The 19,058-nt window shown below is 39.1% G+C and overlaps 1 protein-coding gene across 2 annotated transcripts in view; it reads left to right on the top strand.

Annotated features, from left to right (window-relative positions):
* SNX25 (sorting nexin 25) overlaps positions 1-19,058 on the top strand; it is a 120,888-nt gene that overhangs the window by 40,648 nt on the left and 61,182 nt on the right. For both annotated transcript variants that reach the window (XM_032329224.1, XM_032329225.1), the window contains exons 4-5: positions 3,039-3,211; positions 4,699-4,885. In XM_032329224.1, the coding sequence (XP_032185115.1) occupies positions 3,039-3,211; positions 4,699-4,885 (360 nt within the window). The remainder of the gene's footprint in view (positions 1-3,038; positions 3,212-4,698; positions 4,886-19,058) is intronic.

Below are 19,058 nucleotides of genomic sequence, written 5' to 3'. Positions count from 1 at the left end.
ATTATGCATTATCTTCTACAAATCACATAATGAGACTGCTAGACAATGTGTCTAGGTTTGATGGCTGTGTCTGCACTTGCCTGCCCCAGGTAAATAGTGTCCTCATCCTAGAAATCTCCACTGGTGTGCAGGTATCTATTGGCTGCAAAATGACTTTGGCAGCCTGGGAAGCACCCAATTGAATTGGCCACTGTCAGACAAGACAATAATAAATTGCATTAATAAAAGCAACACATACGCTGGTTGACTGTTAGGCAGTTGTGTGGGGGCAGCTTTTCAGTCAGCTTGTGTTTATTTCCAGGCCGACATTCTGTTGCTGCTTTAAGCCCGGTCCAGATCACATTTAAGGCTTGCCTCTGCTTCCTCTTCCTTTGTCCCATCTGTCTTGTTCCAGCATGTTTTAGGAAAATCCAAAACTGATTCTTTTTAAGCTGTTTAATCAGCAGCATCTTTAATTTCACAGTCTCCTTCTTACATTCCCTTTGTGTTTGATTTACTCGTCAAGCATAGTCATTCTGTTTGAGGGGAAAGTGTTTTTTTTTTTTTTTTTTAAAGATTTTATTTATTTATTTGACAGACAGAGATCACAAGTAGGCAGAGAGGCAGGCAGAGAGAGAGGAGGAAGCAGGCTCCCTGCTGAGCAGAGAGCCCGATGCGGGACTTGATCCCAGGACCCTGAGATCATGACCTGAGCTGAAGGCAGCGGCTTAACCCACTGAGCCACCCAGGCGCCCCGAGGGGAAAATGTTTTTTATTCATATATTCTGTCTTTATCTCTGGATTTTTCACCCTTTTCCTCTTTGCAATCTTTGATTCTGGGGTAGCATAGAGTCTGGACTAGAGAGTCAGGCAGAACAGGAGAGTTAGTTCTACTGTTTATTACCTCTGACTTTGGACTATTTGCATAGCCACTCAGATCCTCAGTGTTCTCATCTATGAAATGCTGTTCATAATGCCTGCTCCTCAGCGCAGGTGAGAAGATTAAGTCTTGTTGTACAGGCAAAATTTCCAAAAGGTGAATGTCCTTTTGCTCACTCAAGGAGGGAGAGCCCAGATGCAAGTAGTAGGCATTAGAGTAAACAAATGATCCGTCCACACCAGCAGAAGAAGGCTGCTGCCTGGACACAGGCACGTGGACACATCATGACCCAGAAGCAGCCACGTGCCTAGGGATCTTTTCCTGGGTTCTGAAGCAGTACTCGATGCCCATGAACCGGAAGGCATCATAGGAATATCCGGCTTGGAGTGAGCAGAGGGATTCCAGGGAAGCACTGGCCTCCCCTTTTTCCTCAGATGGACCTTATTTTTTTGACCAGATATCTGGCCTTTTATGCTCATTCAGAAAGTTTTCCCTAACTCAGTTCTAGGAGGGAGATGAACTTGAAGAAGTCTGTTGGCTAGGATCCTTTGATCTGCTTTCCACTGGAACAGAGAAGGGGTTGCGTATACTTTGAGAGGGATTTGATATTATAGAAAGAAGCTTCTGTCATTAGTTTTTTGGGGTCAGATTTCCCCAATAATTGTCAACCGAATACATATTTTAGAGTAAAGTTTTATCCTTAAAAGTGCTTGATGAGACAAGAGTAGCATCTAGATCTTACTATATTAAAAGATCATCTCTAACTGGCAGCATAGCTAGAATTTCAAATAATTGAAGATGCCACTTTAAATGTACTTTACTTGAGCCCTAATAACCCCAACTCATGTTCCCCAAATCAAGAGTCCCATGTTCTACCAACGGAGCCAGCCAGGCACCCTGAAGATGCCATTTTAAAAAAGTCAGCATATGATTAGTATATATGTAAAGGGTTATTCTTAAAACCTGTTTATTTTGTTGGCTTTTCACATTAATATTGAATTTTTCTTGGTTGTCTTAGAAGGCAAAGAGGAAATCTTCCTTTTTTGGAGGATTAGTCTTCTATGGAAGACTAGTCTTCATTCTCCAGTGCAGAAAGAAATTGCAGTCAGCATTCTGGAGGTGCTGGTAAAAGGCACCAAGATGCATTTGTTTCATCGCTGTTTAGCACTAGTGTGATCCCTCCTGCTCTACATAGTGTCAGTACTTCCTCAGGATTGGCCCCTAGTTACTATAAGAAGTCCATAAATGTTCCCTCTTATCTAGAAGGTGTTAGAAGAATGAATGTCCCTGTCTTTCTTGAACTACTACTATCAAGGTACTGTGGGAAAAGGAGGTATAGAAGGTTCTGCTTTCTACTCCTCTTCACTCAGGATCCTCCAAATTAATGGTCCTGGGATAAGGATAGGGTCAGTGCTGATAGGGAAGCCTCTGACCACAGCTGTCAAGACTATTTAGAAAATACTTGGGAACCACACAGAAGGCAATTTGCCATCAATTTATGTAGCACCAGATAAGTCATGGACCTTCTCTTCAGTAGAAAACCCATAGCATTTTTATTCCGTGATTACCTAGTCAGGAAAGCTGGCTAGTGACCCTGGTAACATTTTCTTAGATTTTTTTTTTTTTTGAATAATGAAGCAATAGATCACATTTAAGAAGATGTCTAGAAGACTTAAAAATAGTCCAGTTAAAGAAACACACATAGGGGTGCCTGGGTGGCTCAGTGGGTTAAAGCCTCTACCTTCAGCTCAGGTCATGATCTCAGGGTCCTGGGATGGAGCCCCGCATCAGGCTCTCTGCTAAGCGGGGAGCCTGCTTCCTCCTCTCTCTGCCTGCCTTTCTGCTTACTTGTGATCTCTGTCAAATAAATAAATAAAATAAAATCTTAAAAAAAAAAAAGAAACACATAATTTTCTGGATTGTTGCTGTGATTTGGGAGTTATGTGTAATTGTTGATGCTACTTAAGGTTTGAAATCCTGAAAGAGCATGCATTAGCATTTTTTCTAAATTAGTTTGTGACTGAGAAAATTATTAGCTATTGACATTTTTGAGGAGTGGACACAATTATTAAAACTGATATATTGTCCATTTGAGATATTTTATACTTAATGATACATAACTGAATTGTTTTCAGACCTTTCTTTCCTTCCTCTTCCCCTCTTCATCAATTTCTTTTAGACATGAAGAACAACCAAGGCCTTTTGTGTTACATACATGCTTGAGGAACTCATATGATGAAGTGAAATTCCTACAGATGTGTTCTCGGGTTCTGGTGTTCTGTCTCCTTCCCTCAAAAGATGTCCAGTCTCTCAGCTTACGTATAATGCTTGCAGAAATACTCACAACAAAAGGTAGACTTGTAAATAATTCATATTACTAATGTGATGATTATGCAAACAATTGTTCCATACTAATGTGATAACACTTTACGTATGCTGCCCTTGTATATCATGGGATGCGTGGGAGCTAAGATATTTTCAGGTTTTCCAAACGTGAAGTGTTATTCAAAGACGGCTTTATTTGGCCCTCCATGACAGACAGGTTTTTTATGTAACATGTTGCCAAATGCATAGTCCATTCTGTTGTTTATTTTGACACAGGATAATTAGTCCTTATGTTCTTCACAGGCAAGCATCCATTTGGGATAGCTTTTGAATTATCCAGGTCAATAATATATACATCAATGAAAGAATATCTGTACTCAAACTCTAGTGTGCATTTACTTAGAATACTTTTAAGATAGAAGATTCATTGACAATGCCTATATGTAATTTTGTGAACTTGGAATAAATAAAAAAGGAACTGTACCACAACATAATGTAATTACTAAAGGAATTTTAATGAGGAAGGTGCTTGACCAGAATACGAAAACGGAAGAAAATATGACCTAAGAGAAATTTCTCTTACCTCAAAATCCCAAATAACATTGCATTTGATATGCGTTGATTGTCTCATTTATTATCTGTGGTCATTAGTGGATACCAAACATAGAGAAAAGGGAGTTTTTTGTTTTTGGTTTTTTTTTTTTTTTTTTGGCTTCATGACTTTGAGATCAGCAGCTGAGCTGAGCTTAAGAGCTGGTTGCCTAGCCAGCTGAGCCACCCAGGTGCCCCAGAAATGGGAACCCCCCCTTTAAAAAAAAAAAAAGATTATTTATTTATTTTAGAAAAAGAGGGTATGTGTGAGCAAGTGTGTGTGCAAGTGGTGGGGGTAGGCTGGAGGGGGAGAAGCAGAAGGAGAAGAAGAGAGTCCTCAAGCTGGTTCGACACTGGGCTTGATCCCAGGACCCTGAGATCATGACCTGAGCTGAAATTAAGATTCTGATACTTAACCAACTGAGCCCCCCAGATACCCTGAAAAGGGAACTTTTTAACCTAAAGTTAGTAGGATGAGTTTGTTAGTAGGATGAGTTTGTAGTTGTTATCATTGACTTTTTAACAACTTCTTCCCTGAGGCCTGCTTTTTTCAGTTGTGAGAATGTTCACGTTCATTTGGCAGACAAAACACATGAGCCTTATTAAACTAACTAACTAAATAAACAAAAGGAAAAAATCAGTGTACTTAATTTTGATATCAATGTTAGGAGCTTGGGTTCCAAATGACACTCTTTCGTTATTAAACTTAACTCATTTGTTAAAACAATCACTTGATTGTAGCCATAGTTGGTAGCATACCCAGAGGGAGCTGTGTGTGCACACAGATTTTTGAATATTTGAATTGTTTGTCCCCATTTGGGTAGTTTAAAAACATTTACCAGAAGTGGTTTCAGTTCTGTAAATGAAAAACAGTTCCTTCAAAGAAACATACCTTTTTCAGTGTTGCTTTCTTCTTCCCACAGTCTTGAAGCCAGTAGTGGAGTTACTTAGTAATCCAGATTACATTAACCAGATGCTACTTGCCCAGCTGGAGCGCAGAGAACAGATGAATGAACATCACAAGAGAGCCTACACCTATGCTCCATCTTATGAAGAGTTCATCAAGCTTATTAATAGCAACTCTGATGTTGAGTTCTTGAAGCAGCTAAGGTATTTGATCTTTAATTATAGCATGACAGTAGCTACTTATTATCATCCTCTGCCTAGTTAGGTACTAAAAAAATGTGGTTGTCAGGGAGGCAGAAATAAAGGAAGTCCATAAATCTTACTACTCAGTGACAACTAAATTTATCCAGCTTCTCCTTTAGCAGAGGAATTAGTTTTTTTTTTTCCCCAAGTATCCTGTTTTTCAGGTAATTAGGTTATAATAGATTGCAAGCTGTTTAGTTGTAAGAGTAACTACTTAGCTGCTCAGAAATTTACTTAGAAAAAATGGGAAGGAGATGATATGTTTTTAAAATTATATAATGGAATATTGCATTGATTTTAATTTTTCTTAGAAAATGCAGGCCCATGTTTGGGAATCATGGGTTCTTGACTAAATATTTTGAGGAAACACATTTGAAATATACCTGGGAGTCTCTTTGATGGGGGCATTGAATCTTCCTTGTTGTACTTGAGATATCTTAGGGGTGAATGTGTCTGTTTTTGTATATTTATTTTTTATTGCCATAGTATATGCATAAACAGTATGATTATATAGCAATATATAATTTTTAGCTTTTCTAGGCTTCTGTTTCTGTAGTTCTTCTGTTTTAGTGTCCCCAAACAATAATACATGGGGAAGAAAGGCAACTCCAGTATGTCCGTTTTGTCTCTGATGAGTAATTTTGATGAATCATAGATGGAAAATAAAATATTAGCTAAAACAATCTTTGAACTCTTCAAGGATTTTAGATTTGGGTCACCATTAAGGTGAGTTGTGCTGCTTAGTCTTCTAATCTGAATAATACACTCTTATAAGAGGTGTACGTTTGTAGAGGGTACCATGTTCTTGTAAACTGTGTCCTGTATTAATTTAGGTCCTGCAGATGTATAATGATGGCTTCAGTTGTATGATTGTGTATACAGATCATTTAATTCTTAAAGGATGTAATCTCTAGAGATTTGTTTATGCTTCTCTTTCCATGCATAGTCTTGAAAAGCTATGTGGTACTCATTTATTAGAGATTTATAATCATTTGTGTCTGAAACTAGAAATTCATTTTTGATTATTGTGACCCTTGAGCTAATAAAGAAGGCAAGGGTCAATATCCCAGATTTGTTATCTGGAGTATACAGGTTATACACACTCAAAGGTCATTTCTTATCATGACTTTCTTTGAAATTTAAAAGGAGTTTAAAGTGTCATTCTATGGAAAGTGAAAGAGCTCACAAGGACAGTACACCCTTGTTGCCTCCTCTTTGCCTTAAAACTGCCAACACACACACACACACACACACAAAGTGCTGGTTCTAGAGATGCTGTACAAACTGATACCCCAGTTTTGCTCTACCTGGGTGCTGTTTTACCCTTTGTTCCTGGATACACTGCCTGTGGTATGACCAAGGTCACCCTCTGTGAAATTATAGTTTTCTCTTAATGCATTGTTTGTGAACAGATACTGTTCACAACAGTAGTATCTGTTATAGACAGTATAACTGTATAACTGTATAATAGTATATAACTGTATAACAGATAGCAGGATAACTGTTGTCAACATACTGTGGATAGATTGCGGAGGCCTTGCCTTCCTAAGGACTTTTCCCTGTTAAGCAGTCTTTGAGAATACAGTTAGAAGTGGATCATTGGGTAACTTCAAGGAAGTTTAAGATAACAATCTAGGATCAATAGTGGCAGATAGTTAACTGAATCAGTATTCATTCTACTTCCAGACTTATGAATGTTCTGTTTTGTGTATCCACAAAAGATCCGAGCACTGCACATATGTTGACACAGACAGTGGTATAATAAAAAGATACCAAAAGACTATTTTGTGATTAGAGGGCATTATTTTGAGGCATACTACAGTTCTGTAGTATGAGATGAATGAATCTTGATTAGAATGAATGGTTTATCTTTTTCAAAATGCACTAGTCAGAGGCTCGGGACTATTCAAAATGCTGTAGATATTTTAATTTTGGCAGCTGGTCCTATAGTAGGTAAAGAAGAAACTCAGTAAGAATTGACCTTTAGAAACAAAAGCCCTAGGATGACTGGACAACCTGCTTTTGTCACAGTAGGGGCATTTTGGATTGCCTTCACCTGAGTGGCCAAAGATGAACACTAGGGGTCCTGACATGACATTTTCCCCTTTAAAACATGGTGAAAATAAAAATGGTATGAGCCCTTAAGTCTTTCTGTAAGATCACTTCCTCTTGTTGTCATAAATAGGGCAACACTGAAGTCTGACACGTTGGGTGTCCTGAGAAGCAGGCGCTCTGTTGAGCATGGAGACGCTAAGGGGCAGTAGAAATGCTGAGCTAAAGAGTGGCTTATTCTTTAGACACTGAGATATGATTTATACCCTGTTGAACTCAGCATTTTAAAATACATGTTCCAGTGGTTTTTAGTATCATGTTCCAGTGGTTTTTAGTATCTTCGGACTGTGCAACCATTACCTCTAATTCCAGATTATTTTTGTCATTTTAAGAAGAAATCCTGTACCCATTAGCAGTCACTCCCCATTCTTTCTCTACCCAGCCCTTGGCAACCACTAATCTACTTTCTTTTCTCTGTGGATTTGCCCATTATGGACATTTCATATACATGGAATCATGTAACATGTGGCCTTTTGTGTCTGGCTTATATTCAGCATAATATTTTCAAGGGTCATCCATGTTGTGGTATGTCGCAATATTTCATTTCTTTTTTTGGCTGAATAACATTCCATTGTATCAATATACCATATTTGGTTTATTCTTTTGTCAGCCAATGGATAATTGGGTTGTTTGCATTTTAAAGAATGCCTTTTGAGTTTTGAGTTTTCTTTCTTTCTTTTTTTTTTTTTTAATTTTCTTTAAGGCAGAGAGAGAGCATGAGTGGGGAAGAGGAGCAGAGGGAGAGGAAGAGTAAGAAGCAGACTCCCCACTGAGCAGGGAGCCTGACATGGGGCTTGGTCCCAGGACCCCGAGATCCTGACCTGGCTGAAGGCAGGCGCTAAGCCAACTGAGCCACCCAGGCACCCCCATTTTGACTTTCAAGATACTGAAGCAGCTTCAGTAGTATTATCAGAAGTTTCCTAATCTCTTCCTATCACCCATCCCATATATATTCCTGTTGCATATTTTCCTGTTCTCTTTCCTGTCTTCTACTTTACTTCTGGCTTTTGTTTCCAGCAGAGTTCATAGAACCTATGGGGAGGACACTCAGGAGGTACTTTGAGGATTAGATTATCAAACTCTTAAAGTGCCCACTCTGTTAGAAAACAGAATACATTTTCAGATTTAATTAAGTTGCTATAATGACTGAGTGCAACTGCAGTGACCTGTTTTTCTGACCTCTGTCCCTTTGTAGACCTTCAGTTTCTCATTTACATTTTGGGAGATCTGTTGATGACTTCCTTTGAAGGGCTGCAAATTTCTCTTACAACAAGGAGTTGTATATGTTAGTCAGCATCTACTATGGAATCATGGTAATCCTGAAGAGCACACAGTCCCCTCAACAGCTTGGCAAAGAACCTTGGGCGAGAATACTGTGAAGGCCATTTTTCTCAGTGGTAGCTGTACACATCCAGAGTTACTTTCTGAATTCCCTTGTAAATACTGCATTACCTCTCCCCAACCTGTGACTATGAGACAGTTACTTGGCCTTCGCTGTAGATAAAATTCCAGGCAATTCTGTTTGCTGTAGTACTGGTATATCTTTTATCCAGGGGACAGTGTCCTTACTCATTGTATCTTAGAGTAATCTGAGGGCTAACCTTTCTTCTCTGCTTCTTGCCCAGATTGAACTAGAAAGAGTACCAGGAACAACTCTGCCATCGTAGAGGTTGATCTTTTTGCTCAAAAAGGTGATGCTGCATAAGTTATCTGGTTACTAGTTGTTGTTTATCTGATAGAAAAATTGCTCTTTACATAAGGAATAACATGGAAGACATTAGGAGAAGGAAAGGAAAAGTGAATTGGGGTAGATTGGAGGGGGAGACAAACCATGAGAGACTGTGGACTCTGAGAAACAGACTGAGGGTTTTGGAAGGGTGAGGGTTGGAGGGATGGGTGAGCCTGATGGTAGGTATTAAGGAGGACACGTATTGCAGGGAGCACTGGGTGTGGTGCATAAACAATGAATTTTGGAACACTGAAAAAATAAAATAAAATAAAGAAAAATTGCTCTCTCTTCAATGGTCAGTTTGCTTAGAGGCAAAATTGCTTTTTATCAGACTCCTGTCTAAGACATCGATGAAGCTTATTAGCTTCCTCGCACTAATGGAGCAGTTTCTTTCATCATAGTCTGAACTATTTTGTCTTTCTTGTACAATTAGAGCACTCTGCTGTCTGACTTTATTAGCATTTTAGGTCGCTATCTTCATGTTGTTCTCAGTAAGATTTTAAGATAGGCCGCCTAGGGCAGGGAATGTGTATTATTTAGACTAAGCAGTAGATGAAAACATCCACTTTTATTTCATACATATTTGGGAGATAGGTGCATATTTTCTGAAGGAAATAAAGTCATTAAACTCTGCTGGGTTGGAATGCATTAAAAACAAACAACCAAACCAAAGAAATCTTGAAGGTCATATTTGTAGTTCTGTGATAGTTTGTTTTTTTCTGAGTCAGCATAAGCTGCTTTGGCAATATGATTCTGGAGCTAGAAATTCTCCCTCCGAGTACACTAAACCAGTGGTTTTCGACCTTGACTATATATTAGAATCACCCAGGCTTTTAAAAAAATTATGGCTGGATATCTCACTGTTCTTTGTAGCTACTTCCTTTTTCTTCTTTTCTGGCATCCAAGGTGTCGAAGTGAGGGTGTGGTGGCGGGACTGGTACAACATTTTTAATTTTCCAGTGTCTTCTCGTGGAAGTCATCCACTCTGCTAATGAGACAGGAGCCAGAAATCTAAATGTCCTGTTCATGCAAGATACTAAAGGACAACTGAACAGACTCCCACCACCCATGTGGGTGGTGGGGTGGTGACCACCCTCAAGAAAGGCAAACCAGAGGTCAGAGCAAAGGGGCATCCGGTAGTAAGACCTGACAATTACAGCCACACTGGAGAAAGCGCTGTGTTCCTTTATTTTGAAGAGAAAGAGGGTGTGGGAATAAACATTAAAGTGGAAATGAAAGGTTCTGCCCTTACAGAATCTCCTAGAGGGAGCAGGCAGATCATGGCCCAGGAATACCCCCTGTTGCCTATGTTGTGTAATTCCTCAGTGTGTTTGCACAAAGTGCTCTATGAAAGCGATTTTGCTCCTCCTTGAGAAATATACTTGCCTCCATTTCACCCCCAGGGATTTTTACAGGTAGAACCTGGGCATCAGTGGTTTTTAAATGCCCCCCAGGTACAACTAGAATTGAGAATATCTTTTAAATGGGATATTCTTTCACTTGCTATCAATCTCAAGTCTCGGCTAGGTATCCTATAATTGTTATATTCTAAGTCTTTGAAAACTATTTATCACTGTTTGCGAGGATGGTTACTATTGAGAAGAAGATTGATTAGGGGTGCCTGGGTGGCTCAGTGGGTTGAGCCACTGCCTTCGGCTCGGGTCATGATCTCAGGGTCCTGGGATCGAGCCCCACACCGGGCTCTCTGCTCAGCAGGGAGCCTGCTTCTCCCTCTCTCTGTCTGCCTCTCTGCCTGCTTGTGATTTGTCAAATAAATAAAATCTTTAAAAAAAAAAAGAATATTGATTAATCTAGACACCTCATTCTTCTACCCTGTTTATCGTAATGAATAAAGGGCATCTTATCACTGGTGATTCTGAGACACGTATTTAACCCCAGGTTTCTCAGCCTTGGCAAAAGTGCCATTTGGACCCAGATAATTCTTTGTTGTGGGGGTGGTTCTATTTATTGTGGAGTATTAACATCACTAGCCTCCCCCACTGGATGCCAGTACCAACCCTGTCGTTGTGACAACCAGAAACGTCCCCCAGACATTGCCACATGTCCTCTGGAGGACAAAATTGCCCCTGATTAAAATCTATTGAGTGAGTCCCATGAAAAGATTGGAGATACTTATATTAGGATTAGATTTAGATGAGGAGGCTAGAAAACCCAAAGAATAATGATTACTTGCCAAAGTACAGAGGGGGCTTTTTCTTTCTTCTATAAAAGAAGTCTGGAACAGGCATTCGAAGACTGGTAGGAGACCTCTACCCTCCTGGGGGACCCAGGCTTCTTCCAGCTCACTGCTCTGCCATCCTAGGGATATTCCAGAGTCCTCAGAGTTCAGGGTGTAGTCTAGAATGCCATTCATCGTATCCTAATTCCAGGAAGCACAAATGAAGAGAAGAAAAGAAGGTGGCAAAGGTCATGCATTGGCTGTCTTTTAAAGAACTTCCTGGAAGCTACTACATGATATTTCTGCTTATATTTTTTATGTCAGATATAATTTTTCTGGGAAGCCTTAGGTTCAGTTAAAAATGAGAGTTCTATTACTAAGGAAAAAAGAAACATAGACACAGAATGGGCACATAGTCGTTTTTGCTCTGGTGCTACCTTTTGTATAGTTCTAGCAAGGCAGGATAGCGCTACTTCCCGCACAGACATTGGACAAATACCACTTTCTTGGACTGGACACTTGCCAAAGTTAAAGAGATGCCAAGCAAATGCCCAAGAAGAGGAAACTTCTTTGTTTTCAAGCTACCATATGTTGAATATCTAATATGCATTAAGTAAAGTTCTTACCGTGTGATTGTTGTAACAACTATGTGAATTAAGTATTACTATTCTCATTATGTAGTCGAGAAAGGTAAAGTGACTTGCCCAGGATCGTTTAGCTAATAAGGAACAGTTGGGATTTGAACTCAGCTCTGTCTGACTTGACACCCACATGAGAAGGTGGGTAACCAGTTAGCCAGGTGGGGAGAAAAGAGGATCCACACACGGCCCCAACCTTGTGGAATTTCCTGCAAGTGTGGTGACCAGTCTGTACTGTCTAGGAGACTTTGCAGGCACTAATTCTTGCATGGAGAAGAGTACTGCCAGAAGCCCCATCATTTGTTAGTGAAACAGGCATAGGCTGCCAGAGAAACAAGTCATAATAAAGAAAATTGGGGCAGCCTGTCAGTGCTATAATTTCATCTGCTGCCAGTCCAGTCTTTATTAGATTTTTTCAGTTCTGGATTTGTTTATCTCTGACCCCTTACTTAAAGAGTGACATGGAGAATCTAAAAATAGTAGAGAAGAAATTCTAATAATGAATAAAAGGTTTAAAATTAAAAAGACTTAGTATTATTTCTCTTGGAGAAATGAAGGTAACTTTTTTTATTGAGTGTCTACTGAGATCAATGTGTTTTCTGTTTTACTAGGATAAAGCAAGAGGGAATGGCCATAATGAATAGGTTAATTTAAAGGTCATAGTGAGGGACGCGTGGGTGGCTCAGTTGGTTAGGCAGCTGCCTTCGGCTCAGGTCATGATCCCAGCGTCCTGAGATCGAGTCCCACATAGGGCTCCTTGCTCAGCAGGGAGCCTGCTTCTCCCTCTGCCTCTGCCTGCCATTCTGTCTGCCTGTGCTCGCTCTCTCTCCCTCTCTCTCTTTGAGAAATAAATAAAATCTTTAAAAAAAAAAAAAAAAAGAGGTCATAGTGAACAGTGGAATGGGTTACTGAGGAAGTTTGCTATGTAGTTTTTCTTCAGATATTAAGGGGATGGATTTTATCCCTGAATTTCAGAGATGCGTTTCAGAGGTACATTTGCACATGAAGATTAAAACTCTAAAATTATTAAAATTCCTAAAATTGCTTGCTTCTGTGTAGGTGAATTTAAATTATTTGAATGTTTGGTGCTTCGACCAGTGATTCTGAAGCTATATTGTGAATCATGAGCACTAAAGTTGAATTACATTATAGAGGAACATGGAAAAAGAAATCGAGCATACCCTTCAGACAAACTGCTACACCATGTCAGAAATCAGTAAGCACGTATAAACTGAGGGAAAGGTTAATGTGGGTGGGCAAGGAGATGAGAAATGATGAAGTGTAAAACAAAGAGATGCCTGGCAAATTTTTATGAAAAGAATAAATGAATATAAATTTAGTTTTAAAAAAACCACATTAAAATGCAAGGCTGCTTATTGAAAACATTCAAAAACATCTTTCAGTTTTATAAAAAGTCAAAGTACATTGACTTCAGAATTTAATTCCTTCTGTTGATGTCTGAGAAATAGCAGAGGGCACAGAGGTGGGAGTTAAACATATGGGAGAAAACAAGATATCTTCATTTAGGAGGAAAGATAAGTATTGACAGCATGGAAATTTTGATCTAAAAAGAGGAAATTTGGGGATAAAGAAGCTTATGATCTCTCTGAAATTAAAGAATTCATGATGAGCTTATAATTAGAAAACACAGGCACTGTGAGTAAGGTGTATCTATCTTATGAATCACCGAATTACCATGAGGACCATGAGTCCATTTACATAAATCACTCAGCCCAGGATCTACATATTCCAAATTGTTAGCTACCTCTATTGTCGTTGTTACAATCTCAGGCTCAGGATTGCAAGTAGATTTAATTTCATCGTGAGCACTGATCAATTACTTGTGGCCCACTAGAGTGCAGCATTTTATTTGGGGGTTTGAGGAGGCCCGATAAATAACAATGCTCCTCTCTCCAGCCTGAGACTGAACCATGTTAGGGCTAAGGAATAAGCCAAATGAAGGCCCAAAACTTTGCTCTTATTACTGATAGATGATGGAGAATGTAGTTTATATGTGCAAACAGTGACTCTCTAAAACTGAGTCTCAGAATATGAGACATTCTTTCCCACCTGGCTTGGTCCCTGATTCTCCCTCCCTCCCCATCTTTCTGACAGGTGCAGAGTCCACATGCTCGCTGTCCTTGGAGGCAGAGAACACATGCTCTGAAGAGGAGGAGAACAGAAGGGCTGTGCTTCACATGCCCGGTTCCTTCTCCTCTGTGGTCAGATGAAAGACCTCTTCCTTCTCTAGGGCTTAGAGGAGAGGATGAGAGAGAGCTGGAGAGAGGCCAGGGATGGAGCCCCTGACACTTAGAACAAAACATCAAAAGGAGGAGGTGGGATGGATGGGTAGTGCTCTTTTCTTTAAAACAAAACAAAAGTGCTGGTGCTGGCTCTCTCCTTTGTAGAGAATTTTATGATTCACTAGGTTCTCTGAAGGAATGGCAATGAAGAGTATAAAAGGGGGTGCTGGTAATTTTTAAAAACTGGCTTTTAAGGGAAGGGATCAGAAACCCTGACTTGTAGCATTTGCTGGTTTCTGTGGTGTTAATACTAAGCTGCCAGGATGACCTCATTGAGTAGGAAGTTGTAAAGAGACTGGCTGCAGCACAACGGCTCATACGTCGTGTCTCCACTGTGCCGATACAGTAGACGTGAATAGCCGGGAACATAGATAATAGCAAAATATAATTATTAGGAAATGATTAAAGTATTTTCACCTTTTAAGAAGTATAGTTTAATCGCAAGTTTGTTTCACTTTAATAGTGGTAGGATTTAATTCCTGAGATGTTAACAGGCAGCTCACACAAGTCAACACAGGCCTTGTGAGATGGCTCCGGCACGTTGCTGAGTAGTGGCCATGCACGCTCTGTATTTTGATGACCCTGCACTGGACAGAAATGCAGTTCTTCTTGAGGTAGGTGAGGGTTAATAACACAAAAATCACCCTACACCAACCAGTCCAGATCTGACATAGACTCTACCCACAGGCATGGGCTCGAGTCAGATAGCCCAAATTTTTGCAGACCTGGCTTGTGCTTGGCTTCCTTTCTTATAGGCAGTGTGGCCTTGGCAAATCATGTATACTCTGAGCCTCAGTTTTAACTGTGAAATGGAGAAAGGAGTTTCTATTTCATGAGACTGTTGTGATAATTAAATGAGATTAATGCATCAGCACAGTTCTGAGGACAGACCTGCTAGGCTCCCAATAAAGAGCTAAAAATATAACCGTGAGCAGGAGAAGGCAACAGAATTCTCAGATCCTAACTTGAATAGGCTTAATGGAGGAGATGAGGCAATATAATCTCTCATGTCAGAAAAACTTCAAAGTGTAGAAGAAAGTCATTAGGACATTTTCAGTACAGAACATAAAACTAGGCAACTAAAGATGATATTCAGTAAGCATTCTGAATGAAAATGCTTCAGGCAAGAATTGAGAATGGAATATAACAGCAGTGGTGCCATACATTGGTCTATAAATAAACAGTTTATGGTAATATTAATAGCTGATATAAAAAATATGAGAAGCAGTAGTCGAAAAGAGGTACAGATAGCAGAGAGAAAAATTTTGGCCTCCTTGAGGTTAACTGAAGGACACCAGCTAGTTGCTTTTGTAACATGTAATTTCCATAGACTTCTGGGAACTAGAAAATGAATATACGGTAACATGATATTTTAGGAAATTTAAAAATACAAACCAGATGAAGAAAAATAAGCCACATTGCAAACACATGACAATACTTGATATTTTCCATATATATATATATATATATATACATATACATTCATGTTATATATGTATATATATACATATATAACATGAATTGTGTACACGTGTTTACGTAAATTCTGGATACGTCAGGCTGCTCTGGTCCAGAACTTTCTAACTGATGTGACTCAAATATAGTATATTGGTGTATGGAGATAAAGGTTTCCTCAGCCCTCCAGGTTGTTGGGTAGCGCCTGGGATGGCTGATGACCTTGGCGTTCTGTTCAAATATTATCATTTGCTATGTGTGCCACAAATGGAAAAAGCTTAGGAAGCATTCCTAGTCTTTCTGTTGGAATCAGTTGCCTTATACACATTAGAAAAATGGGAAACCAGTTTAAAAGTGCCGTTAGAGGCAAGAGCCTCTGACTGCTCTGAGTCCTGACTCATACTTCCCCAGTTTGTCCTACAGCTCCCTGGCACTTCCTGCTTAATACCATTAAACATACCCCATGAGAAGAAAGCTCTGAATCTTGTTGTTCTTTTCAGACATAAAAGCTAAAATGAGAGACTTACTTGGTTCATGATACTGGTGAAGATTAAAAATTTGACACCCAGGGTTGGCAAGGCTGTAGGAAGACAGACGACCTCATGTCCTACTGGGAGGAGTATGAATTATTGCCTTTCTGCAGCACAGTTCTATAATGCTGAAAGCAGGTCACAAAATGTGCATTCTTTCTGATACAGTTATTATTGCTAAGAACTTATTTTAAGGAAATAATCATGAATGTGTGATAAAGATTGTTCCAAGAAAGTTTCTTGCAGTTTTATGTAAAATAGAGAAAAGCTTGAAATAACGGAATGCCTAATAATTAGGGCTTAGGGAAAAAAAGTGTCGACACATCTGTACAGTGGGCTGCCACTTAACAATGGTGTTTCATCAGAGTATATAATAAAATTGGCAGATGGTATACATTGAAAAGGCTCTAGGGCTTTTTATAGCATAAATTCAGTCTTACAAAACAAAACAAAACAAAAAATTGTTTGAAGTGAAGTCTGTAAATACTTACCAGATGTTAATTGTGATTGACTCTGAATGTCATGCTTTGTATATTTTCCCATTTTCTTCAATGAATATATGTTATTTTAGAGAAAGTAAAAATGGGTTCAGCATGAGGAGGTAAAATCTGCCCAGCCATTTATCAGGTTGGAATAACAGATTCTAGCTACAAAGTTAACAGGAAACAGTATTTTTTTTTCCAGGTATACATAACAGCTAGAAAGTGTTGTAATGATAACCTCCTTTGAATGACTGCTGCTTTCTTATGCACTGAGAAACTTTGCTCTCTAAAATCTTAGATTTCGCCATTTGAAATTACTTTGGTAAGAGTGACACATCCTATTCTTGCCTGGAGGGTTTCGGCCACTTTGACACAGAGAAGCACCCTCATTTATAAATCGGGTATAGAGCTATAGATAAAGGGTTTTCTGGGCTAACCATTCCATGTTTATTATAACTTTATTGTTTTCAGGAGAGTGAGACCCTGAATCTATGTGAAATGACGATTTACACAGCTCTGCTTTGAACCTGTCAACATGCTGCTTCATTTATAATTTCATCTACACTGCATACTTCCCCAGAATCCCATAGAAGCTATCTTTCCCTTGGTTTGAGGAGACACCCGTGTTTCTTCATGCTTACTGAAATGAGTCAATAAACCTGATTGTGTTGGACTTCAGTGACCTTGGTGGCCTTAAATTTGACTAGGCTGAGGTACTTTTATGATCAGGAAAAAAATAAGGCTACTTTAAAAATTCTTATATATATTTTACAAGCACGCACATACATCATCTCCTTAAATACTGCATATCTAAAGGGTCAACCAACAGTGGTGTTAAGGTACAAAAATAATAGTTAATATTTATTAAACTCTCACTGTGGCTTGGGCACTATTCCAAATATTTTAAAGGTGTTACCTCATTTAATCTTCATGGCAATCCTGTGAGGAAAAATACTGTTACTCTTCCTTTTACAAAAACAATACTACTCTTCTTTTCTCCTGAGTTTTGGAAAGCTTAAATAATTTTTTTAAGGTGACACAGTAAGTGTTGGAAGCAGGATTTGAACACAGGGCACCTGGTGTCAGAGCTAACATGCTTAACTACTCTGCTTTATTTACCTTGGAAACAGCTTTAGTGTAGCCCTCTGAAATCACCATGTCTTTATTTCTTTTCAAATGTTGTAACCAAAGTCCTTCTAAATGAAAATATTATCCCTAGGCTAGCACAAAGTAACCTGTAACAACCTTGAAAACATTATTTTTAAGTTTTAAATTTTTAAAAAACATGTTTATGTATATGGTATTCTAATTTATGTCATTGCGAATTTTATTTTATTGTGTGTGTGGTGGGGGAAGGGCAAAGGGAGAGAGAAAATCTTAAGCAGACTCTGCACTGAGCATAGACCCGGACATGGTGCTTGATCTTATGACCCTGAGATCATGGCCTGAACCAAAATCAAGAGCTGGGATGTCTAACTGACTGAGCCCCCCAGGCACCCCTTTAATTGCTACGTTTAGTATAAAACCTATTTTAAACCATCCACCATATGTAGACACCTGAGACTAGGATTTATTCAGCTTTTGACTCTCCTAAGACATTCCAGCGTATGCACATCCAAGATAGGTCTAAAATAGTAATTAAAAAAAAAATGTGTAAGATGTGTGTAATGAAATGAGGAGACTAATATTTGTGTGTGTGTGTATAAATAACTTAGAAGTCAATTCTAATAGAATTCCAAAGTTGTCCTGAACAATTGACAATAAAAGGCAATAAATGTATGTATTTCTAAAGGGATTATTTTGAAGACCAATTTTGTAGCATTTCAGGTGAGTTTGAGATGGTGGGAAGACTTCAAAAATACAAACGTGCTCTGAGTCTTTATTAATGTAGCTGAGTGTTCAAAGCCAAAGAGAGGTGAGGTGGTAACTCAGGTAAGAGGTGGCTGGTCTTCATGTGACCTTTTTCTTTTCCCTGGGATAAGAGATACTGGGGGTGAGATCTCACCGTAACTGGAAAAGAGCCAAATTCTTGTTAATATTAGAGTTTACATTGGAAAAACACATATTACACTTGTGCAGTTGTGATCAAGAGGATGTTCACAAATATCAGGCCTTCAGATTCTTGAACCAAACTCAGCACCAGGAAGGTCATGCACTCCTCTGGTGAAGAAAGCTGAGTGAGTGCTGACTCTCCCCAGGGAGCTGGCTCCTGGAGGACTAGGAGGCCTGTGCCATCAAGGATAGCCGCCAGCATTTGGATGTACAGCTGACCGCTGAAAAACATAGGGTTGGGATGTTAATCCCTCATGCAGTCAGAAGTCCACATAGAACTTAGAACTTCCCGAACACTCTACTACTAATAGCCTACTATTGACTGGCAGCCTTACCAATAGCATATACAGTCAATCAACATGTTTTATATGTGATATGTGTCATGTACTATATTCTCATAATTAGCTAGAGAAAAGAAAATGTTAAGAAAATCATAAGGAAAAGAAAATATTTATATTACTGACTGTATCAAAAAAATCTGCATATAAGTGGGCCCACATAATTCAAAGCTATGTTGTTCAAGGGTCAACTGTATGTTGTGAGCTTTTATTGAGAATGAAAGTCCCTCATTTCCTGCATCATCTTTTGGTATCAAGTGAAGGTGAATTTTACAAATTCAATAATCATCTTCAAATGCCTGTTATGTGCAAAGCA

Source organism: Mustela erminea, chromosome 21 (genome assembly GCF_009829155.1).
Source record: "Mustela erminea isolate mMusErm1 chromosome 21, mMusErm1.Pri, whole genome shotgun sequence".
In the NCBI taxonomy this organism is placed as follows: domain Eukaryota; kingdom Metazoa; phylum Chordata; class Mammalia; order Carnivora; family Mustelidae; genus Mustela; species Mustela erminea.
This window is presented reverse-complemented; position numbering and strand designations above follow the sequence as displayed.